This window comes from Loxodonta africana, chromosome 3, assembly GCF_030014295.1.
Source record: "Loxodonta africana isolate mLoxAfr1 chromosome 3, mLoxAfr1.hap2, whole genome shotgun sequence".
Lineage (NCBI taxonomy): Eukaryota > Metazoa > Chordata > Mammalia > Proboscidea > Elephantidae > Loxodonta > Loxodonta africana.
The window spans coordinates 133,813,803-133,838,624 of record NC_087344.1 but is presented as its reverse complement, the minus strand read 5'-3'; the positions used below and the strand labels follow the sequence as shown (position 1 = coordinate 133,838,624).

Genomic DNA, 24,822 nt, shown 5'->3' with positions numbered 1-24,822 from the left:
AATTTCATAAAAAAATTTAAACTTTCATTCTTACCCGGAAAAATGGGTGCTTTTTTACATCTTCAGCATCTTTCTCACTGGCTCCAAGGCGCCGCTCAGGATTTCTTCTTAACAGCTAACACAACGTAAAATACAAAAGTTAAAATAAAACCAATAACTTCATTGATAACGATTCTCATAATTTTTCAAGATTTAGATGTCTTCTTCTTTATGTGTCTGCCTAAACCATGCAACTTCTGTGAATTGAAAAACAACTTCTAAAGCTTTACTTGGAAATTTTCAATATAAAAAATTTAAATAATTTACAAACCATTAATTCTTACCCTTCTCATTATGGAAATGGCTTCTGTAGATAAGAACCTTGGATACCTTACTTCATCATTTACAATACTGTCAAAAACCTCCTCTTCATCATCACCAGGAAAGGGAGACTGGAAGAAATAGCTTTGAGTAAGTTGAAATGAGTTTCAATACAGTAAGATCTCATCTATCCAAATTACAACCAAGATCCAGGAAGTAAAAATGAAAACAACGCAAAAAAGGAAATCTCACCAAAACAATAAAAGCAGCAACAAAGACTACAAAAAGCCACAACAGATATTTATCTATTACCCCAAAGTCACGCCATACACTCTTACTAAAATTCTCTTTAAACTTATTTTACAGACCCTTCTACCAAACTTGGTCATACCATCATATCATGTACTATATTTCATTTTTTCTTTAATTTTATTCCATTCGAGTTCCTGCCACTCCATTCAATTTTATTTAATTCAATTATTACTGTATCCTGCTAGTCAGTACTGAGAGTGCATACTAGATGTTGTTGTTATTGTGTGCCACTCACAGTGACCTTATAGAACACAGCAGAACTGCCCCTTAAGGTTTCCAAAGAGCGGCTGGTGGATCTGAACTGTTGACCTTTTGGTTAGCAGCCTGAGCTCTTAACCACTTCACCACCAGGGCTCCGCATACTAGATAGTGGAGGGATATCTGTATAATAGACACAGTGCCTCAAAAAGCTCAATCTTGTGAAAATACAAAAGAAAACAGGTAAGGTACATATGATAAGTGCCACAACAGAAGGGCAATAGTGGATATATATATATCAAATACGGATGTGCTTTGGATTTCAAAGTTAACAGCAAATTAACGGTAGCAAAACAGAATTAGAGATTAGCAGGCAGAATGACTGCACCAAGAAGCAGCTGCCAACAAAATCATACTGAAAAATCTTAAGCATACAGTTCTAGGCATATTTAATGCTCCGACACTACAATAGGTCTTGGAGGCATTTTAGTAAGCATAACATTAAAATCATTGCTCCTAATGACCATAATGACCCTGAGTCACAACGTAGCTATGTTCTATTCAGCATAACAATTTGATGTGCAAAGGGATGAACAGTCAACTATGCTGAAAACTTAGCTGTCAAATATGACTTTGGCACTCTTAGAAAGTAAAGACCACTATGGAATAGGGTTAAAATAAATCTTTCTATCCTAAAATACCATATAGGAGTTTTTCTAAATTTCAGATTTGGATTATTGATCTTAAGAATAAGAAACAAAGCTGGGTGGATTCAACACATTAGCCAGGAGGCTGCAAAGCATAATGGTTTAGAAATAGGTTCTGAAGCCAGAATGCCAGGGTTAAAATCTCAACTCTATCACTTGAGAATTGTGTGAGTGTGTCTCTGTTTATGCACATGAAAAAGGGCATAAGGCCAATATTGCTATAAAATTAAACAAGCTAATATTTATAAAGCACATAGAACAGTGTTCGGCATATGGTAAATACCATTTTAATTAGCTACTTCTTTTTCCAGAGTATTCACTCCAGTTTGACATACCAAAAGGTGCTATCTATTTGGATGAACTAACATGTGTTATTTTTGACAAGCAGTGAGCAAAACTTCAGAAATTTCTGACCTTCAGTAACTTAGTCATTTACTCATTCAGCTCTTAACTTATCCATGCCTTGAATGTACAAGGAAGGTTGCTCGCACTGGCGAAACTGGCAGAACAATGAGCCAATACTAAAAGATAATTCTGCTTGCATCTCTAGGTCATCAAGTTCCTCTAATAGATTTCAATTATTTGTCAAAGATTTACTGATCCCCAATTCATACTAACTCAATCATTTCTAATGATTTATAACACAGTATATTAGTTTCTTATTACTGATTTATTTGATCTCACTATTTCCTAAATAGTAACAATTTCTGTGTATAAAACTTAATCTAAGAAAACAATAGGAATAAAAAAGTTAATATTTTTAACTCTATGCCACTGTTTTTGGAGACAGCATTTATTTCATTTTTATTTTTTTAAATAATTTTTATTGTGCTTTAAGTGAAAGTTTACAAATCAAGTCAGTCTGTCACATATAAGCTTATATACACCTTACTATATACTCCCATTTACTCTCCCCATAATGAGTCAGCCCGCTCCCTTCTTCCAGTCTCTCCTCTCGTGACTGTTTTGCCAGTTTCTAACCCTCTCTACCCTCCCATCTCCCCTCCAGACAGGAGATGCCAATACAGTCTCAAGTGTCCACCTGATACAAGTAGCTCACTCTTCATCAGCATCTCTCTCCAGCCCATTGTCCAGTCCCTTCCACGTCTGATGAGTAGTCTTCGGGAATGGTTCCTGTGCCAGGCCAACAGAAGGTTTGGGGACCATGACCGCCGGGATTCCTCTAGTCTCAGTCAGACCATTAAGTCTGGTCTTTTTATGAGAATTTGGGGTCTGCATCCCACTGTTCTCCTGCTCCCTCAGGAGTTCTCTGTTGTGTTCCCTGTCAGGGCAGTCATCAGTTGTGGCCGGGCACCATCTAGTTCTTCTGGTCTCAGGATGATGTAAGTCTCTGGTTCATGTGGCCCTGTCTGTCTCGGGCTTATAGTTATCTTGTGACCTTGGTGTTCTTCATTCTCCTTTGATCCAGATGGGTTAAGACCAATTGATGCATCTTAAATGGCCGCTTGTTAGCATTTAAGACCCCAGATGCCACACTTCAAAGTGGGATGCAGAATATTTTCACAATAGAGTTTATTATGCCAACTGACTTAGAAATCCCCTTAAGCCATAGTTCCCAAACCCCTGCCCTTGCTCCGCTGACCTTCGAAGCATTCAGTTTATCCTGGAAACTTCTTTGTTTTTGGCCCAGTCCAGTTGAGCTGACCTTCTGTGTATTGAGTATTGGCCTTCCCTTCACCTAAAGTAGTTCTTACCTACTAACTAAACAGTAAATAACCCTCCCACCCTCCCTTCCTCCCTCTCTCCCTCCCCGCTCTCGTAACCACAAGAATGTGTTCTTCTCAGTTTATACTATTTCTCAAGAACTTATAATAGTGGTCTTATACAGTATTTGTCCTTTTGCATCTGACTAACTTCACTCAGCATAATGCCTTCCAGGTTCTTCCATGTTATGAAATGTTTCAGAGATTCGTCACTGTTCTTTATCGATGCGTAGTATTCCATTGTGTGAATGTACCATAATTTATTTATGACAGCATTTATTTTAGATCAATGCATAGTACTCTTCATTATAGACAAAGAGTACATTCTTTTCATTAGTCTTGTTGCTATTCTAATCCCCATGAAGTGATCAGTCATGTATGACTGTGTCTTAAAATAATAAAATATAATCATAGCAATACTGAAATTAAGGAACTATTTTCAAGGAACTGGAATGCATTCCACAGGTTATATAAAAATCTAAAATAAAAAGTGAAGACATCATAGAAACATAGCCAATTACTAGTATACTGAATATTTATAAAACTCAAGTTCCATTTATGCTGGAAACATATTAGGTAGCTTTATAAATCACATGCTTTGTTCTCTCAATCATCTTTCTTCTCCTCTCTTACCTATTTTACACTGCTTACCTCACCAACCAGCATTTCATATATGAGTACACCAAGTCCCCACCAATCTACAGCTCTTGTGTAGGATGTTTCTGTTAATACTTCCGGGGCAAGAAATTCAGGAGTGCCACAAAATGTGCTTGTTCTATCCCCATATCCCATTCCTGAAAAAAAGGAACATTTAAATATTTGTTAGCAAAAAGAAAAAAAAAAAAAAAATCTAATGTCTTTCTATAAAAATTAGAAAATATCCATAGGAAGCAAAATTAAAGTTGCACATTTGTACATGGTGACCAAACTCAGGCATACCCAAGATTTTTAAAGAAAATGCTGAGGATTGGTATAGAAAAAAAGTGTGCAATAGCAACTATATTATCTAATTAATGGGTAAAAATAAAATTCTCATGCTTCATTTTAGTCACTTTCTCTTTCTTGTCATTACAAGGGTTGCTAAGAAGTTAAAAACAAACAAACTGATCAGGGGCTTTAATTTCTACCATCTTTCCAATTCAATCTTTTAAATAGATTTATTTAGTTCATTATAAAAATGATAGCAATTTAGAAATTGAAAAAGGAAACCGTTGAAAAATCAGATGGTGACCAAATGTGTCATATAGTGATATGGTATTAATATTTTAGTTAACTGATTTTCCAACATATGTTTTCCATAATTTAATAACATATTAATCAAATACGTATTCTATATATTGAAGATAATGGCTCCATGTATTCCAAAGTGTCTGAAGCCATTTCTAAGAATCATCTTATGAAAAAACTTGAAAGAAAAGCTCTCAATTCTATTTTTAAAAAGGTGTGCACATCCAATGATTTAAAAACATAAATGAATTTGTATGTCTATGGACCAAGACTTGAAGGGTATAATTAGAAAAATTACGACATTAGGGTGAAAGGGTCTTTTTTTTTTTGGTGGGAGCGGTGCGCGAGGGGGCAAAATTTCTTTCACATTCCAATTTTTTTTCAGTACAATATTATTTTTTAAAGGAGTTAATATAATATGTATAAAAATTCTACATTAGTCTTTTAAGTGCCTTGGCCAAGATTAGGAAGAAAGTTAAGAGAAATAGAACTAATGTTTCTTGGTTTTTTATTCTGTGCTCTGTTCACAACTAGAATATATTATATATGGCATACTTTCAGGATACAACTACTCCAAATTTTTACTTTGTCTTCTTTATACTCAAAAAATCTGTGACATTTAAATGTAATATGCATATATTATGTCTATTATAGTAATACAGTTTCCATATTTCATTTGTTCCAATAAATTTCTTACACTGGTATTTTTTAAGGAAGCTGAAAGCAGGCCCAATTAGAGAGGACTTCAAACTGGCAAAACTCCATGGCAGTGGTTACAACAGGCTCTGGAATCACAAAGACCTGGGTTTAAATTTCAGCTTTGCCACTGGTTAGCTGTGAGAGCTTGGGAAAGTTATCTAACCTCTCTATGCCTAAATTTCCTTATCTGTACATTGGAGCTATCGTACTCACTTAACTTCATAAGATTGTTAAGAGGATTAGAACAGACCATGCATATGAGACATATGGCAGTACAGGCCAGTTAATTGTTAGCTATTACTATTGTATTATACTATTATATTTTTATGATGATGAAGAAAAACATATTTTCAAAGTCTGGTCACTCAGTAACATATTTTCAGAGTATGCATTAGGTTCCAGGCATCTATGCTAAGTGGTGGGAACACAAAGATGAGTAAAACTCACTTCTCTGACATGGTAACAGCAAGATATTATGGAAACACTGAAGAAGGACTCCTAAAGCAGACTTGGGCATTATGGCAGCAGTAGAGGAGTTTCAGATAACTTTTTTCAGGAGATGACATCTGAGTTAAGTCTGAAGGATGAGTAGCTGTTAATCAGTAAACAGAGTTGGGATGGATGACAGTGATGGAGAGACATAGGCTATAAGCAATTCGCTGTTGCTAGAGTAGCAAGAGAGAGGGCTGAAGAAGTAAGCTGACAGATCAGGAAGGGTTTTCAGAGGGGTGTGCCATGGTCAGATGTGTATTCATATGGGCCCCTTTACTGTTTTAGCAACTGCATGGCAGACTGATTTGAAGGAGAAAAAGATTAGAGACAGGAAAGAATGGTGAGGAAGCTACTACAGTGGTATTGTCAAAAAAAGACACTGTTTGACAGTAGTAGGAGAAAGGACACATTTAAGAAATATTCAGGAGGGGCACATCAGCAGAATTCGGTGAATAACTGAATGAAGAGAGGATACAGTCCAGGATAATTACACATTTTCAGTGGGAGACAGTGCCATCAACTAAGAGCTAGACCACTTGAAGAGAAGAAACTATTTTTGTTTGTATAGGTTTGGGATGCCTATTGACAATTCAGGTAGATATGTTGGGCAGCTAGTTGAATATATGTGTTTGGAACTCACAGGGTAAGTAAGAGATTGGGGCGTGATCAGAATATAGTTGATAATTCGACACTACAGTGAAGAGCAGTGGACAAAGAACAGACCCTAAGGAATAAAAGAATTTAAAACAACAATGTCCAGTACAGAAAAGTCCAAAAGGAGAAACAGTTTTTACTGGATTCAACAATTAGAAGGTCAGTGTGTAGACATATATTTACATAGTTCATTAATTCACCCAATTACTTATTAACTGAACATTTACTGAATACTTACAATGTGCCAAGCACTGTGCTATACATGCTATGGAAACAAAGCTAAGTTAGAAACAAGAAGCCAGCAATGTAGAGGGGAAGACAGTTAGTTACAATAATAATAGTGTATTAAATGTAATGATAAGAATACCTATTTACTATATGTTAGGCATTGTGCTAGATGTTTTATTTCTGATGTTCCTAGTACTCCTAAACATGAGGGGTTACACGGATTTTATAGTTGAGAAAATTGACCCAAAAAGGTTAAAAAAAAGCTTGCCCAAAGACACACAGTAGGTACGTGGCAGAGGTGGATTCAACCCTGGTAACTCCGACTTCAAATTTTCCCAGTTTACTTATTTATTTACTTCCGAATATGTAGGAAGCAATTCTGATAGACATATATACATATTTTTTTCTATATGAAAATGTTAAAAGTCTTAAAAACGCTGGAAAGAAGTTATTTAGCCTATATAACTCACTCTGTACAGTCCCAGTAGAGTGAACAATTAGGTGTTTAACACTTTTATTAGAGCAGTGAAAGAATTATTAATCATACATAGAGAATCTTAGTCTTACGCTATGATTTCTGGGAACCTAAACACATTTACATTCATAGAATAAATTCTTAGTAATGTGGTAATTAGGTTACATGAACAATCCACAATGTCTTAATAGAGAATAAACCAAAGTTCAAAATATATTTGGCTTTCCATGGACAAATCCAAAAACTACCAGAACACAAAGAAATAGCAACCTATTAGAAAAGGAACTTTAAACATCCAATTACCTTCTTTACAAAGACCAAAATCAGCAATTTTCACAAAGCCCTCAGTATCCAGCAATAAGTTATCCAATTTCAAATCTCTGTTCAGGATGAAAGAAAATACAAAAAAAAAAAAAAAAATCAATAATGTCAGTAGATAATGTAGTAAAAAAAAAAAAAAAAATCATTTCAACAGGAGCCCTATATTCTCTTTACTAAAAACAGGTTCTCCAAGTTATGACTTGAGATTTAAATACTGTATTATAAATGTTAATTTTTCTTTTGTCAAGTTTTTACTTTGCATAATAGTTTCCCTGTTATACAGACAAGGAATAATATATTTAAAAAAGAAATATTTCATCTTTTTAAGTAGGTAAGGAAACTTGAAGTTTGAATAAACCTGTGTTTACTGTGTTGTTATTAGCTGCCATTTAGTCGACCCCCAACACATGGTGACCCTATGCACAATGAAACAAAATGCTGCGGATCCTGCATCATTCCCATGAACGGCTGCAGAATGGACTTTTGTGATCCATAAGGTTACAGTGGCTAATTTTTGGAAGTACATCACCAGGTCTTTCTTCCTAGTCCATCTTCGTCTGGCAACTCTGCTGAAACCTGTCCAGCATCATAGCAACACGGAAGCTACCAGTGACACATGGGTGTGGCTTCGCATGAGGTGCATTGGCCAGGAATCGAACCTGGCTCTCCTGCACGGAAGATGAGAATTCTACCACTAAACTGATGTTAAATGGTTAGCCTCCTAATTCTGGATGGCCTTCTTATAATTTCTTTAGTCTTAAGTAGTGTTACTCGATCTGATAATCGAGTCTAGAGCACTGCTAAGGAGCCCTGGTGGTGCAAGTACTTAACAAAAAGTTGGTGGTTCAGACCCACCCAGTGGTTCCATGGGAGAAAGATCTGGCAATCTTCTTCCATAAAGATTACATGCAAGGAAACCCTATGGGGCAGTTCTACTGTCATATGGGGTTGCTATGAGTCGGAATAAACTCAATGGCACCTAAGAACAATAACAACAGAGCAGTGCTATTCATAGGCTGCTAGGCAATGAACTATTTGTTATTGGTCTGCAATTCGATAAGCAGCTTATGCTAGTACATAAATCAGCTATGTCACTAGGTACACTGCTATGTCATTAGGTCCAGCTGATAGCATGACTTTCTTCATGAAGGAAGCAATGTGATATCTTACACTCTGAAACAAGTTACTTATCTCATCATGGACACATTTTGAGTGGTTTAGAGTAGTTTTCTGCAGTGTATCAGTTAAATGCAAAATATTCACTAGGGTGAGTATCAATGGTGAATTCTGTTATGATAGGCTGACTCATAATTTGACTGATTAGGGAGGATCAGGAACAAAAGCTCATCATTTAGTTATATTAACCACATGTCTTTCTAAATGGAATTTTGAAGTTTTTAGGTTTTGGATCACATATGAAAGAGAAATAAGTTGGCTAAACATAAAATATCCTTCTTAATTATCTTTAATTCACACAAAAGCAAACTATTAGAATGTATCAAAAACTTACTTACCTATAAACTATTTTGTGTTCATGTAAATACTGCAATCCAAGAACTACGCATGCAGCATAAAATCTGTTCGAAGAATTAAATCAAAAGAAATTTAATAAATTTTGCCGTTCTTGGATCCCAGTTTATATTTTTATGCTTCAAAGATGAACTCTGTAGTTAGTTAATTTCGCAAATATTTATCCAGTACTTACTATGTGCCAGACATTGCGCTAGATTATGGCGAGAAATTAAAATGAGAAAAATACAGTCTCTCCACTAAAAGCCACTAACTCTGGTACAGTCACTCAAGACTTTAGAGCAGATATTTGATCTGGTTCTGCAAGAACAATTACAATGAGCCGTAAGTGCAGAAGGGAAGAGTGACAGGTAAAAGTATTGTGGGGGGAGATATAAGGCATTCCTCTAAGAGGGAAAAGCATGAAAATGGAACAGAAGTATAAAAAGCATAACATGTTTGACAAACAATGACAAGTCTGGTGTGACTAGAGTAATGGATTTGTGTAAGTGGGGAAGAAGAAGTGGGGGATGAGGCTTGAAAGACAGGCTGGGGTCATGCTGTGAACAACCTCGATTGTCATATTATGGAAACTGAAATGTTTTAGTTATAGAGAATCAAACTATTTTAATCAGGGGAGAATGGTCAGACTTATATTTTAAAGAGATTTTTCTGATAGTAGTGTCACACACTTAGGACATGTTGTCAAAAGGGACGAGTCCCTGGAGAAGGACATAAAGCTTGGTAAAGTAGAGGGTCAGCGAAAAAGAGGAAGACCCTCAACGAGATGGACTGACACAGTGGCTGCAACAATGGGCTTAAACGTGGCAGTGACTGCTAGGATGGTGCAGGATCAGGCAGCTTGTTCTGTTGCACAGGGTTGCTATGAGTCAGAACCAACTCGACGGCACCTAACAACAACAGTGTAGAGGTTGGGGTAGAAGTACAGAGGCAAGCTCCTTGGAAACTCTACGGGGCAGTTCTAGTCTGTCCTACAGGGTCGCTATGAGTCGGAATCAACTCGACGGCAGTGGGTTTGGGTTAAGGCTATTATAATAGTACAGATGGAAGACCATGACAACCTCCAAAGTAGTGGGGCCAACAAAGAGGGTAAGAGATGGAGTCACGGGAAAGTTAAAAATTAACATGACAAGGCTTGGAGACTCATTAGCTGTAGAGCATGAGGGAGAGGGAAGAGCTGAGGATGATGCTCAAGGTAGAATGAACAGGTAAAGAAATATAGAAATAGCTAAAATTTTATGGAAAAAATGAGTTTCGCCTTAGACATGTTGACTTTGCATTGCTTATGAGGCAGGCAGAGAGACCGAAAATTGGATACATTAGTTTGAATGTCAAGAAAACTCGGACCAAACTAGAAAATTAGCTCTTGAGGCTAGGTCCATGTTTATCTTTTTCAGAGTTATATCCTAAATACCTAGTCAGAATTGACTCGATGGCAACAGGTTTGGTTTTTTTTTTTTGGCTTTATCCTAAAAGCCTAGCATAATGTCTGAAACACAGTAGACTTATTCAATAAGGGAGGAAGGGAATAAATAAATGAATAAATTTTAAAACGAAGATCTGTCTTCAGTATAAAATAGCCTGTAAGGAGATAGTTAGGAGAATTAATTCTTAATCATACAAGGAATACATGAATTTTCTCTTTACAAAATATAATTATTATCAATATGTCATTCATCTAACTCTCTATCTCATCCCAACTCCACTACCATCCATAGAGATAATTACTCTTATCCATTTGGTATATGTTGTCACAAACTTTTAGAATACATTTATATGTAGATGTAGATAATACAGTAGTGTTTTGTGTTTATTTTTAAAAAATGGGACCAAAACTTGGGAGAATTTTAAAATGTATTATTTATAAATATTTGATTATACATTATATCTTATATAATTATCAGAAATGAAAAAATTTAGCTGAAGTCTGCTTTAACAAATGTGATCTAGAATTGTTTTAAGGCAGTTATTTTTATACATAATTTTTTAGTGAACTTATTTCAGTGGCAAGACAACATTATAACAATTATAAAAATATCTTGATTTCTTTGTCAATAAACTGGATACACTATTTAAAAAATATACTTTACTGAGTGCTTATATATGACAGGTGCCATGTTAAATATTTTCATTTATCAGCTTAATCTTCAAATCAAGCCTTTAAGATATTTAACAAAAGTAGAAAATGAAGTTCAGAGAGTACGTAATTTGTTTAAAGACACGTAGCTAGCTAGAAAATAGCAAGGCTAGGAATCAAAACTAATTTTGATTCCATAATCTCAACCAATAAAAATTCACTGATTGCCTATTATGTGTCAGGCATTCTTCTAAGTGCTTTGCTGGTAAACAAGATAGGCATGGTCCTTGTTCCTCCCTTTAGTGAGGGGGGGGCACTCAACAAAAACATAAAACACACACAGAAGCTTCACAGACACATCCAAACCCCGAAGGATTGCGTTATTGGGGCTGAGGGCCGGGGACCATGGTCATGCAGGTCATCTAGGTCAACTGGCATAACAAAGTTCACAAAGAAAATATTCTACATCCAACTTTGGTGAGTAGCGTCTGGCGTCTTAGCTTGCGAACAGCCATCTAAGGTATATCTATTGGTCTCATCCCATCTGGAGTAACGGAGAATGAAGAAAATCAAAGACATAAGGGAAATATTAGTACAAAGGACTAATGGACCACAAGTACCACAGCTTCCACCAGCTTGAGCCCAGAAGAACTAGATGGTGCCTAGCTATCACCACCAACCACTCTGACAGGGATCACAGTAGAGGGTCCCACACAGAGCAGGAGAAAAATGCAGAATGAAACTCAAATTCACACAAAAAAGACCAGACTTACTGGTCTGGCAGAGACTGGAGGACCCATTGAGACTATGGCCCCCAGAAACCCTTTCAACTCAGAACTGAAGCCACTCCCAAATTTGCCCTTTAACCAACTTAGACAGGTCTATAAAAAAAAAAAAAAACAGTAATACACCTGAAGAACGTGCTTCTTAGTTCAATCACGTATACGAGACCAATGGGGCAACACCTGCCCAAAAGCAGTGATGAGAAGATAGAACGGGACAGGAAAAAAGAATGGACAGAAATGGGGAAGTGGGGTGTGGAAGGGGAGTGGTGACACACTGTAGGGATTGCAACCAATGTCACAAAACAATTTATGTACAAAATTGTTGAATGAGAACTAATTTGCTCCGTAAAGTTTTAGCTAAAGCGCACACACACACACACACACACGTAAAAAAAACAAAACAAAATACAAACAAGATGATTTCAGGTAGAAATAAAGTGCTATGAAAAAAACACAATAGGAAGTAGAACAGACAGACTTGATTTCAAGATTAGTAGAGTGGTGGTATTTCGGATAGGGCACTCAGAAAAGGACCTTCTAAAGAAACGGCATTTGGGCTGAGACCTGAATGATGAGAGGATTGATTAGCTTTGAGGTACTGCAATGTAGCATTTTATCCATGAATTTCACTGGGCATAATTGTTTCATTTGTATATGATTTGTATCCTCAGAAAAATAAATGTCTATTAAGGCAGAACTGCAATACCTATTGCTTTAAAAAACAAAAACAAAGCACAACAAAACAAAAACAAATTCCCCTGGCAGTTAGCACAGTGCCAGCATGATGAACATGCCCTGCTTTTGATTTTTTTATATTCAGAAAATCAATTATTGGTAGTCTTTCTCTACTTCTTGGCTTTTGCCTCCTTTTTGAATGCTTAACTACCCATTAGCACTAATCCCTATTTCCTTATCTGAATGTTGAAAGTTAATGACAGTACTACTACTATCTGCTCTATATACCTCTAATGGGTACGATGAGAATTAAATGAAGGAGTAAAAGTACTACACAAATGTCAGTTAAGAGCTATAAAACTGGGATAATAATACAGATATATATATTTCAAGTGTTTACTATTATTTATTTGAATGAGCAAAACCACCATATATCAACTTCGAAAACTACAAAAAAGGTTTTAGGGTGAAATGTCTGCTTTCTACCCCTTTCCTTGGTGGCAATAAAGGCTTACCTACCAATTTCTTTTGTATTCTTTCAGAGACATCATAAGCACAGGCAAGCAAATACCATTATGTATTTTTAAAATTCCCTTAAAAATGTAAATATAAATATTTTATACAGATATATACTACAGACTGTTCTGCACTTTGTTTTTTCACTTAACAATGATATTAGGGCATCGTTTGTATTGAAAGCCATGGGCCTCAATGGCATTCCCTAAGGAGAAAATCTAATAGAAAAAAAAGATGAAAATTTACTAAAATGAACCCAAATTATGTATCTAAATTATCAAGTGAGATTTAGGCTAATCTATGATACTTTCAACATGGACAAAAGAGTAAAGACATCTATGCATAGCAAAAAGGTTAAGTAAGGAGCTCTAATATTGCTTGCAGAGATACATTTTCCAGTAAAAAGCTCTAAAGTTCACGGAAGCTCTTTTCCTTTCCAGAAAGAAATCAGTCATGGGAAAACTACAGAAATGTCTAAAGCATACTCACACAGCTCTTGGTTCAGAAAAGACATCAGTATGAATGTGCATCATTAGGTCCCCACCGGCAGCATATTCCATTACAAAGCAAACATGCTCTTTGGTTTGGAAACATGCAAAAAGGTTCACCAAAAAGGGATGTCTTACACTATTCACAGTTTCAAAGATTCTTTTTTCACACATGAGGCTGCAAAAGAAAACATTTAAAAATCAATAGATAAAAAAAAAGCTCTAGTTGCAAATAACATTCTTGGAAAATTACTAAACCCTAAAATAAGAAAATTTCTGAACTATTATACTCTTAAACCCATAAAACTCATCTTAGTTTTCCTATATATGGTATGCAAACCTTCTACTTGATATAAACAACTTTAATTGAAATATTTTGATTAAAACTAAAATATCATTAGCATAATATAATGATTATAGAGTTCATATTGATAAGAGTAGCATGCAGCATATGGATATTGGCTATAAAACCCGAACCCCAGTGCTTCAGGTTGCTATGTTCTCTGATTGATTCTTGATAAAATTCCATGATTCATCTCTAATTACGCCCTTTTTTATAGCCAATATATTTAATTAAAAAAGGGCGTAATTAGAGATGAATCATGAAATTTTATCAAGAATCGATCAGAGAACATAGCGACCTTAAGCATAATCTAAAAATTTTAGACCTTGTGACCAAGATTATTTCAAGGATAGTATTTATAATTCATAAACTAAAATATTCAATTTATTACATAAAACATACTGTTGAAAGGTATAGATATAACTGGTTTAATTCTGCATAAAATTTTAATTTAGAAGGCTGACTCAAAATTTTTTAATTAAAAAATTAAAATAGATTTTATTTAGTGAAGTTTACTAAAATAAACCTAAATTATGGAAAATAAAATGGCTACATAGAGAATTCTACAGCATTCTTCAAGGAAGCTACTTCAGAGTTATGTAATTTTTCTATAATAACACAGGAAAATCTACTGTGATCACAAACTTTCCCTCTAAGAATTATGACTAGCTGCTACAAAGAACAGAGGTCAAATGAATTGACTCTGAAACATTAATTCTACCCAAACGGCAAAACAAATCATTGTTTCTTCCCTGAAAACATTTTTTAATCAACTTGACTTAAAACTCAAAGTAGAAGAAAACTAGGCAAAATATTATTTAAATCGAACTTTAATTGATTTACTTTCAGTACTTGACCAAAATAAAGATACCAACAGGTCATACTTTCTTAATAATTAGATATTCATGTTTCTAAAAGAAAATACACACATTCTTTATTTTTGAGATTAGAGCCAAAAATTGACATCATTAAATTTTTTTTAAGGGAAAATTCTGCTTAGTTTTCATTTGTTTGTTTATTCCAAAATGCCAAAATAAAACTCCGATGTCAGAAGACAATGATCCTGCTCTCTTTTGGGTCTTCTGAGAAAGAACTAATTAAAAAAAATACTAATTTCAAAGATAAAGTATTTATTTGGGTTCCCAAACTGTGCTGCAATGAATCTAAAAAAAATGAATATAATTTTGAAGACATTTAAAAGTCTACCTGTTGTATAAAGCAGCATGGAGTTAAAAAAAAAGTTTTTTTTTTTTCATTGTACTTTACACTAAGGTTTACAGAACAAACTAGTTTCTCATTAAACAGTCAGTACACATATTGTTCTATGACACTGGCTGACAACCCTACGACATGTCAACACTCTTTTCAACCTTGGGTTCCCTATTACCAGCTTTTGTGTCCCCTCCCACCTCCTGGTCCCTACCCCTGGGACAGTGTGCCCCTTTAGTCTCGTTTTGTTTTATGGGCCTGTCCATCTTTGGCTGAACGATGAACTCAGGAGTGACCTCGTTACTGAGCTGAAAGGATGTCCATGTTGCATACTCTCACGGTTTCTCCAGTCCCTGTCAGGCCAGCAAGTCAGATCTTTCTTTTTGAGTTAGAACTTTGTTCTGCATTTTTCTCCAGCTCTGTCCAGGACCCTCTATTGTGATCCTTGTCAGAGCAGTCAGTGGTGGTAGCCGGGCACCATCTAGTTATACTGGCCTCAGTCTGGTGGAGGCCATGGTAGATGTGGTCCATTAGTCCTCTGGACAAACCTTTCCCTTGTATCTTTAATTTTCTTCATTCTTCCTTGCTCCTGAAGGGGTGAGAACAGTGCAGTATCCTAGATGGCCACTCACAGGCTTTTAAGACCCCAGAAGCTACTCATCAAATTAGAATGTAGAACATTTTCTTTATAAACTATGTTATGACAACTGAGCTAAAAGTTCCCTGAGACCACAGTCCCCACAGCCCTCAGCCCAGCAATTCGGTCCCTCAGGGAGTTTGGATATGTCTATGGCGCTTCCAGCAGTATAGAATTTTTAATGCTCTGTTAGTATAGTTGTCTTTTGGGTTATGAACCCAAATACCTGTTCATTTTTAAATACTGATAGTAAATACAGCTCCATTTAATACTGTCACATTCTAGATGAACTCCTACCCCTTGACTTCACACAGTCTGTTCTGAATTTTATACATAGTTAGAAACAGAAACTCCACTGTAATTGTTTTAAAAACCTTAAGCTCGTGTTTACACATATTTTTTGAAAGTTTTGGCCAAATTTCTAAATGTTACCACAAATTCAAACATTAAGAGAAATAAATTCATAGAAGATTAAAAGGAAAGGTAATAGCTTCCATTATTTTCATCACCACCTAAATTTTATTGGATAATAATGTCCTAAAAATTGCTTTGGGCAAGAGCTATAAAATGGGTATTAAAATGCCTGGTTTATGAAGGTAATCCTAATTTTGGCTAATGTAGATTAAATATCCAGATGAATCAGACAAAACTGGTACAATGTTTTGGGTTCAAGTAGATGACAACGAGGAACCCTAGTGGCACAACGGTTAAGGTTAGCAGCCAAGCAGTAGTTGGAACTCACCCAGCGGCTCTGCAGCAGAAAGATGTGGTAACCTGCTTCTGTAAAGATTATAGCATAGGAGATCCTATGGGGCAGTTCTACTCTGTCATATGGGGCCCCTACAAGTTGAAATCAACTCTACGGCACCTAACAACAACAGATGACAAACACAGTCTTTGTCAACGGTTTGTATTTATGAGTGAGTACTATTTTTCAATTGGATGAGGTGCTTGTTGAGAATCATTATTTGCAACGAGAGGTGTTAGGTCAGACCTATGTTGAAGATGTAAATGGTGTAAAAGATTGAAACTCGCTGATAAAATACTTCTTCAAATGGTTTTAAGGGTGTTATGTTATTCATTAAAACTGAAGTTGATGAGGACTGGCAATAGTGGATAGATATCTTAGGACAAAGAAAAAGGACAAAGGCCTTAAAATAATTTTAAGTATTTTATAGCACACACACACAAAAGCCACTCCACAAGGGTCTTTAACTTGTCCCAATCTTACTTAATTAGTACATTCTCTTTATGGGTCCATGGAACAATCCAATCCTATTCAAACTTTTAAAACTTTATTCACTCTGTCCAGAACACTTCTGTCTAGATTGTCCTTTCTCTCCTCTCCATATTCCCAAATACCTTTTGTCTGTCAAAGAATAGCACAGATTCAACTGCTTTTATAAAGCCTCACTTAAATCAATCAGCTTACCATGATTTCCTCCTTTCAGTGAACTGCTATTGCCTGTATTGCTTATTTCTAACTCAAATATGTCAAGCCTCTTATTTACATATTTAATGTATTTGTGTCTTGTCTCTGCGACTAAATGGACAGCTCCATCCTAACATTTTTTGTGCACTTCCTTCATAGTTCAGATTATTATTAGATATGCTAGAAACTTAAAAACTACATTAACCTATTTTAGTCAGTAGAAACCCACGTCATTAATAAGGCTAAGGCCACGGATTGAATTCTGTATGAGCTACGTAGCTGTGTTTTGTTCTATGATGCCAAAAATATACTCCCAGCCCTATTCTGTTGTCTTGAATTATGAATTGGCAAGAAAAAGTGGCTGAGTGAAGAGGCATTACAATAACATTCTTACTTAGAAACAGCCATCACTTGTCTGTCAGTTTGTTGTACTGTAGTGGCTTGCACGTTGCTGTGATGCTGGAAGTTATGCTACCGTTATTTAAAATACCAGCAGGATCGCCCATGATGGACAAGTTTCAGTGGAGCTTCCAAACTAAGACAGACTAGCAAGAAGGACCTGGCAGTCTATGTCTGAAAAAACTGGCCAGTGAAAACCTTGTTAATAGCTGCAGGACACTGTCTGATAGAGTGCTGAAGACGAGCCCCTCAGGTTAGAAGACACTCAAAATATGACAGCGGATGCAAAAGTGGGCTCAAACATAGCAACAATTATGAGGATGGCGCAGGACTGGGCTGTGTTTCGTTCTGTTGTACTGGGCTGTGTTTCGTTCTGTTGTACATGGGGTTGCTATGAGTCAGAACTGACTCAACAGTACCTAACGACAACAGTGAGCTGAAATATCGGGTATTGGTCATTTTGAATTGGACAGTCATATGGTCTACTATGCCAAGAATGACAAATTGAAAAGGAATATGGCATTGCATTCATCATCAAAAGGAACATTTCAAGATCTATCCTGAAGTACAATGCTGTTAGTGATAGGATAATATAATATAGGCTATATTATAGTAAGTGCCATATAGACATACCAAATTGTTCCTATTAATGTGTTTCCATTAATATTAATGGGATGTGTTTAAAATTAGAACAGACATTAAAAGATTGAGTTTTTTCATTTATGTAAAAAAGCTTTCTCTTTTGGATTTGCCCATTTATTTTTGACTTCTATAAAAAAAATTATTATTATTTTCTATTTATTTAAAAAATTTTCTTATACTCTTCAAGCACATCAAGGTAAAACTCATTCTTGATACTTACAACTATTTAAGAGAGGATTTTGTTGGATACTAATAAAATATTCTGAACCCCACATACATGCTTTGAGCTATGTTTTTACGTTACATAAGCAGATGATTAAAGCAAATCTTTAATCCCATCTTCAGTCTATTCATAATTGCAACAACAGAAGGGTCAAATATTTTTCATTCCTGGAAGAATGTTGCTTTATTTCAGATCTGTAAGTGGCAAATTCATTTGTTTCCTAAAATAACAGGACTACCTCTGTTAATCTTGGTGGTTTATATGGCTTTCTGCTACATTGTTCCTACTTTAAGCCAAGTCATTTTTAGGAAAAAATTTCTCATTAAATTTTCTACACAAAGTAATATTAATATTATATTAAGGACGAATGTCTAGATCATTGAATGGTATTTTTACCAGAATCTACTGAAAACGAATCCGGCCTTGGGGAAAAGTCTGCGAGTGATCCTTATCTAACTTCAGTTTTAAATCCCTGTACTTTTCAGTAATATGGAAATAAAATGATCTCCAGAAGAACTGGTACTAAAGTAGAAAAATGGGAAATTCAGAGTGAGACATAAAACTATTCAAGAAATTTAAGGAAGGTAGGAAAGAAGGAGCAATTAGAGGAAGGCACCAACAACAAAAAATCAATTAAAAAAAATAGACCAGTGAAGGTTTTAGTTATATATGTTTATTACCTGTAAGTTTGAATAGTAAACACCACAAACTAAGCTAATTATAATTAGGCAGTATCCTTTATATTCACTGACTCTTCTTAATAGAACATTATGATTCAATGTTATCACATATTAGTGATTTATTTTTAATGTATGTTCCTAAAATACTTTCTGGTTCTTAATATCAGTTCTCTTAGACAGTCTAAAGTTTCTTTCTATATTATGGATTATTTTACTTAAAAACTGCCTTGATACAGATCACAGAAAATTTCCAATCAACCTCTTTTTAAGTCAACAAACAATATGGATTAACTCCAAAATAAATTATACACAAAGATCACACTCCCTACCTACCATTAGTAGAACATTCTCTCTGAGTTTTGATTCCCCCCATTTCCAATTGTTAGGTGCCGTCAAGTTGGTTCCGACTCATACTGACCCTATGTACAACAGGAACGAAATACTGCCCAGACTTCTGCCATCCTCACAATCGTTGCTATGTTTGAACTCACGCTGAAGCCATGGTTGTATTTTGAGTGTCTTCCAACCTGAGGGGCTCATCAAATGTCGGCTCAAGAAGGCAAAGTATTACAATGAAATGTGCAAAGACCTGGAGTTGTAACGAAAACCACAAGGGAAGAACATGCCCTACATTTCTCAAGCTCAAAGAGCTGAAGAAAAAATTCAAACTTCAAGTTGCAATATTGAAGGATTCTACAGGGAAAATATTGAACAACTCAGGAAGCGTCAAAAGAAGATGCAGGAACACACAGAGTCACTGTACCAAAAAGACCTGGTCAATGTTCAACTATTTCAGACGGTAGCATATATTCAAAAACTAGTGGTAGTGCAGGAAGAAGACCAAGCTGCACTGAAGGCACTGGCGAAAAACAAGCCTCCAGGAATGGATGGAATACCAACTGAGATAATTCAACATATGCAGCACTGGAGATGGTAACTCGTATATGCCAAGACATTTAGAAGACAGCTACTTGCCCAACCAATTGGAAGAGATCCGTATTTGTGCCCGTTCCAAAGAAAGGTGATCCAACAGAATGTGGAAATTATCAAACAATACCATTAATATCACACACAAGTAAAATTTTGCTGAAAATAATTCAAAAGCAGTTGTAGCAGTACTTCAACATGGAACTACCAGAAATTCAAGCCAGATTCAGAGGAGGACATGGAATGAGGGGTATCATTGTTATATCATTTCGATGCCAGGTGGATCTTTAAAAACTTATGTTTTATTGACTGCACAGAGGCATCTGATTGCATGGATCAAAACAAATTATAGATAACATTGTGAAGAATGGGAATTCCAGAAGACTTAATTGTGCTCATGAGGAACCTGTACATAGACCAAGAGGCAGTCATTCAAACAGAACAAGGGAATACTGTGTAATTTAAAATCAAGAAAAGTGTGTGTCAGGGCTGTATCATTTCACCAAACTTATTCAATGTGTATGCTGAACAAATAACCTGAGAAGCTGAACTATGTGAAGAAGAACGCAAAATCAGGATTGGAGAAAGATTAACAACCTGTGATATGCAGATGACAATTTGCTTGCGGAAAGTGAAGAGAACTTGAAACACTTACTGATGAACATCAAAGACTACAGCCTTCAGTATGGATTATACCTCAACATAAAGAAAACAAAAATCCTCACAATTGGTACAATAATCTACATCATGATAAATGGAGAAAATACCAAAATTTTTAGGAATTTCATTTTACTTGGATTCCCAATCACCATCCATGGACGCAGCAGTCAAGATATCAAGACATATTGCATTGGACAAATCTGCTGCAAAAGACCTCTTTAATGATGTTGCTCTTTAAAGACATCACTGAGGACTAAGATGAACCTGATCGAAGACATGGTATTTTCAGTCGCCTCACATGCACGTGAAAGCTGAACGATGCATAAGAAAGTCCAAAGAAGAACCGAAGCATTTGAATTATAGTTGTTTACAAACAACACTGAATATATCACGGACTGGCAGAAAAATGAATAAATCTGTCTTGGAAGGAGTACAGCCAGAATGTTCCTTAGAAGCAAAGATGGCGGTATTTCATCTCATGTACTCTGGACATGTTATCAGGTGGGGCCAGTCCCTGGATAAGGTCATCATGCATAGTAGATGGTAGGTGAAAAGAGGAAAACCCTCAACGAGAAGGACTGATACAGTGCTGCAATGATGAGCTCAAGCATTAGCAACCACTGTGAGGATGGCATAGGAGCGGGCAGTGTTTTGTTGTGCTGTACACAGGGTGGCTATGTGTCAGAACTGATTGGACAGCACCTAACAAGAACATAGCCTAGTAAGGCAAATATTACCAAAACAAAAAAATATATATATATGGTTTAACTGAGGCTCAGAGAGGTTAAATAAAATGCCCTGAGGTCAAAGCATTAAGAAGTAACAATCAAGTCTAGAAGTCGGGCTTCTTACTTGCAGTCTAGGGATTTTTCATTATAAATGGCTATCTTCCATTAACATTCAACAGATGCTTCCTAGTTGTATAAGAGAAATACTTCTTCTAAATATCAAATTAAAACCTCTTTCTGTGATAAATATGCCATTTGTTATTTAATAATTTCTATATGTCATCACTCTGTACCTTTTAAAAGTCTTTAAAAAAATATATGTTCTGTAAGCCTAATTACAATCTTTATCCTCAAAGTTCTTACAGTTTAAAAACTGTATGTATCACCCTGAGTTACTTTTTAAGCTTAAACTGAAATTATCCCTTGAGATCATCTTTTAGCTAAATAACATTGGCTCATAAAATAAAGAATGCCGCTAGTGAATACTGAACTCCTTTAAAAAATTATCTATATGAGACCAAGTGATCAAAAATTACTCTAAAGCAACGATGAGAAGGTAAGGGTCAGGTAAACTACAGTACTGGAAATGGTACAAACAGAACGGAATGAATGAGAATGATGACACATTGTGAGAAATGTAACCAATATCACTGAATAATTTGGGTAGCAATTATTAAATGGGAACCTAATTTGTCATGTAAACTTTCACCTTAAACATAGTATTATTTTAAAAAACTGCATGTAAAGATGTATCTACATCAATTTACATTTATCAAATCTAGAAATTTAAGATGCTATGGTAAAAAAACATGGTTCTAATAAAGGAAAAAATAGAGACAGGTGCTATTATGGATTGAACTGTGCCCTCCCAAAATATGTGTTGTAAACCCAAATCCCTATACTTGTGGTTATAATCTCATTTGGGAATGAGTTTTGTTACATTAATGTGGCAGTATTAGTGTAGGGTGTGTCTTAAATCAATCTCTTGAGATACGAAAGAGCAGATTAAGCAAGCAAGGAGAGAAGGGGAGAGACAGATGCCATGCCACATGAAAAGAGACAAGGACTTTCCCCAGAGCTGAGACAGAAAACCTTCCTTTAGAACCCGTACCCCGAATTCAAACTTCTAACCCCCTGAACAGTGAGAAAATAAAATTGTTTGCTAAAGCCACCCACGTGTGGTATCTCTGTAATAGCACCACTAGGTAACTAAGACAGGTACCACTGATTCAAGAGTTAATTGCTCTGAGCTTTTAAGTTCACCATTTGGTTAACTGCAGATTTTCCATAAATGATAGTTTATCACTTCCTCAAGATGATATAGGATTTAGACCTACTCAACACTGCTGGAAACCCTGGTGGCGTAGTGGTTAAGTGCTACGGCTGCTAACCAAGAGGTCAGCAGTTCAAATCCGCCAGGCGCTCCTTGGAAACTCTACGGGGCAGTTCTACTCTGTCCTATAGGGTCGCTATGAGTTGGAATCGACTCGACGGCAGTGGGTTTGGTTTTTTTTTTCAACACTGATGAGTAGTTTCCTATTCTATAGAAATACTTTAACATCTCAAAGTGCACAAAACTTAACAGAACTAATTCATACATTTCACCAAGTTTTCTGGATATCCAATAACCAGTTCATTGTCAAAAAGGAGGGAGAAGGGAGGGCCAGGAAAAAAAAAAAAAAACCCCATATTTAATTACTGTCTACCTTATATCGACTATAGATATATTTCTTTATTTTCTTCATATATTACTATGAAACTTCAAAGTTTTGCTGTCGCAATATACATATGAATAATTTCAGAAAAACAATTTCATTTTTGAAAAACTAACCTGTCTACTTCATCTCGAGCTACAATGTCTCCTTTCTTTAGGGCTTTTATAGCAAACATCTCATTTGTGTGTTTATATTCAGCCAAAAGCACCTGAAATAAGATTAAAATTATTATTTCCCAGTTATGAATTTTGTAGGTACTCTAAAAAATTCCAAAAGATTACCTTTCCAAAATGTCCTCTACCCAAGACAGCACAACATCTGAAGTCTTGCAGATTAAACTGAAACCTTTGCTGAGATCTGAAAACAGTAATTTTAATTTTTTAAAATAAGGCAATTAAGTTTGAGACCAAACATGTAGTAGCAAAACTATCTATAAATTCTTTACCTTCTATCCTCAAGTTCTCGAATATCACTATAATCTAGTCCTGACTGAGGAATATCGAGCTCATATTCAGGCTGGGATTTTTGAAGTATACTATTTCTGTCATTCTCAATATCAAAAGTACTTGCTGAATCCTGCAAAATATTAAATGCTCATTAAACCATAATAACTTTCAGAAAAGAGACTCATTTGGTAAGGATGAAGTTAAAGAAAAACATTTCAAAAGTCAATATAAATATTAGTGAGAAAAGTAAAATTCAGATATTGGATAGTCATTCTCGTAATTATTAATCCTACACTAATCTAAAACATATGAAAATACGGTATCACATTATCATCTTCTATAAATATTCAGAAATGATGTTAACTAAATACAATAATTTATTTAGTTAGGTAATTGATTATCTGGCTCCCCACTAACTACATTCAAATGAAAAAACGGTATCACAGATTGTTTGTCAGGCAACATGCCATCTAAAGGCAACCATGCTCCTATGCTCCTTCTAGCTTAAGTGATCTATTCCACCTCTACTGGTCCATGTGCATCCAGAGGCTAATGCCAATGGCCTGCCAATATTACGAAGTTGTTCATCTTCTGTCGACTTGATCTTATTTGCTTGAGAAAAAACCATCCATAAGAAACAAATACATTGCTCACACGGGCAATTTCTAATTAATTGAAAGGTACACTTCATTTACTATGATGCTTTTACTGCTAATTGGTGAAAAGCAATTATATACAAGGTTTAAAAAAACTGTCTTGCCTGATTTGGTTCATCCAGAACTCTTAATTCAGTAGATTCATCTATTTCTCCAAGGGAAGAAGCACGTAGTGGGGCCAGAGGAAGTTCAGGTTCAAAATCAAAGTCCAATTTGGTTACTGTAGGATCACTTACAGCACATAAAGTAATTCACCAAAAATAGTTAATCAAAATTATATATTTTAAATAGCTTTAAAATTAAAGCAAACAATTGAAATTTTGTAAGTAGAATACTAATTTCAAAATACAACTTTGAAAAATGAGACTTTCAATATACCCACTGTAACCAACATGTACAAATGTCAAAGTAATTAGTTATATAAGTGATGCTTAAAAAACTTAGACACACACCTAGCTGGAGGTGCTAGTTCAGGGATGCGTACATCAACTGCTGGCACTGCCGCAGGCACAGAAGCTGGAGGGCTGAAGGTGCCAGTATGATTTAGAAAAGCTCTTCTCACCAGCCTTCCCCAAGTGGCAATATTAATATTCATTTGAGGAGCTCTGAGAAATGTTTTGCCTGTGGATATTGTGAATAAAGGAAACAGAACAAGTAATTTCTCTTCATATATTATCAAAAGCCGTAATTTAAAAGTTCATATTCATCAGTTTATAA

The 24,822-nt window shown here is 35.6% G+C and overlaps 1 protein-coding gene across 6 annotated transcripts in view; it reads right to left on the bottom strand.

Annotated features, from left to right (window-relative positions):
- PKN2 (protein kinase N2) overlaps window positions 1-24,822 on the bottom strand; it is a 206,798-nt gene that overhangs the window by 22,761 nt on the left and 159,215 nt on the right. For 5 of the 6 annotated variants that reach the window (XR_010321433.1, XR_010321434.1, XM_010591133.3 and 2 more), the window contains 11 exons: window positions 24,558-24,726; window positions 24,210-24,336; window positions 23,449-23,579; window positions 23,285-23,360; window positions 23,120-23,211; window positions 13,410-13,586; window positions 8,852-8,914; window positions 7,320-7,396; window positions 3,893-4,035; window positions 324-431; window positions 35-115 (listed from right to left, as the gene is read on the bottom strand). Coding sequence is in view for 4 of the 6 variants with exons in the window: in XM_010591133.3 (XP_010589435.2) it covers window positions 35-115; window positions 324-431; window positions 3,893-4,035; window positions 7,320-7,396; window positions 8,852-8,914; window positions 13,410-13,586; window positions 23,120-23,211; window positions 23,285-23,360; window positions 23,449-23,579; window positions 24,210-24,336; window positions 24,558-24,726 (1,244 nt within the window). In the remaining 2 variants the exon portion in view is untranslated. Of the gene's footprint in view, window positions 1-34; window positions 116-323; window positions 432-3,892; window positions 4,036-5,165; window positions 5,254-7,319; window positions 7,397-8,851; window positions 8,915-13,409; window positions 13,587-23,119; window positions 23,212-23,284; window positions 23,361-23,448; window positions 23,580-24,209; window positions 24,337-24,557; window positions 24,727-24,822 lie in introns of those variants that run through there. The other variant, XM_064282191.1, reaches the window with a different exon arrangement.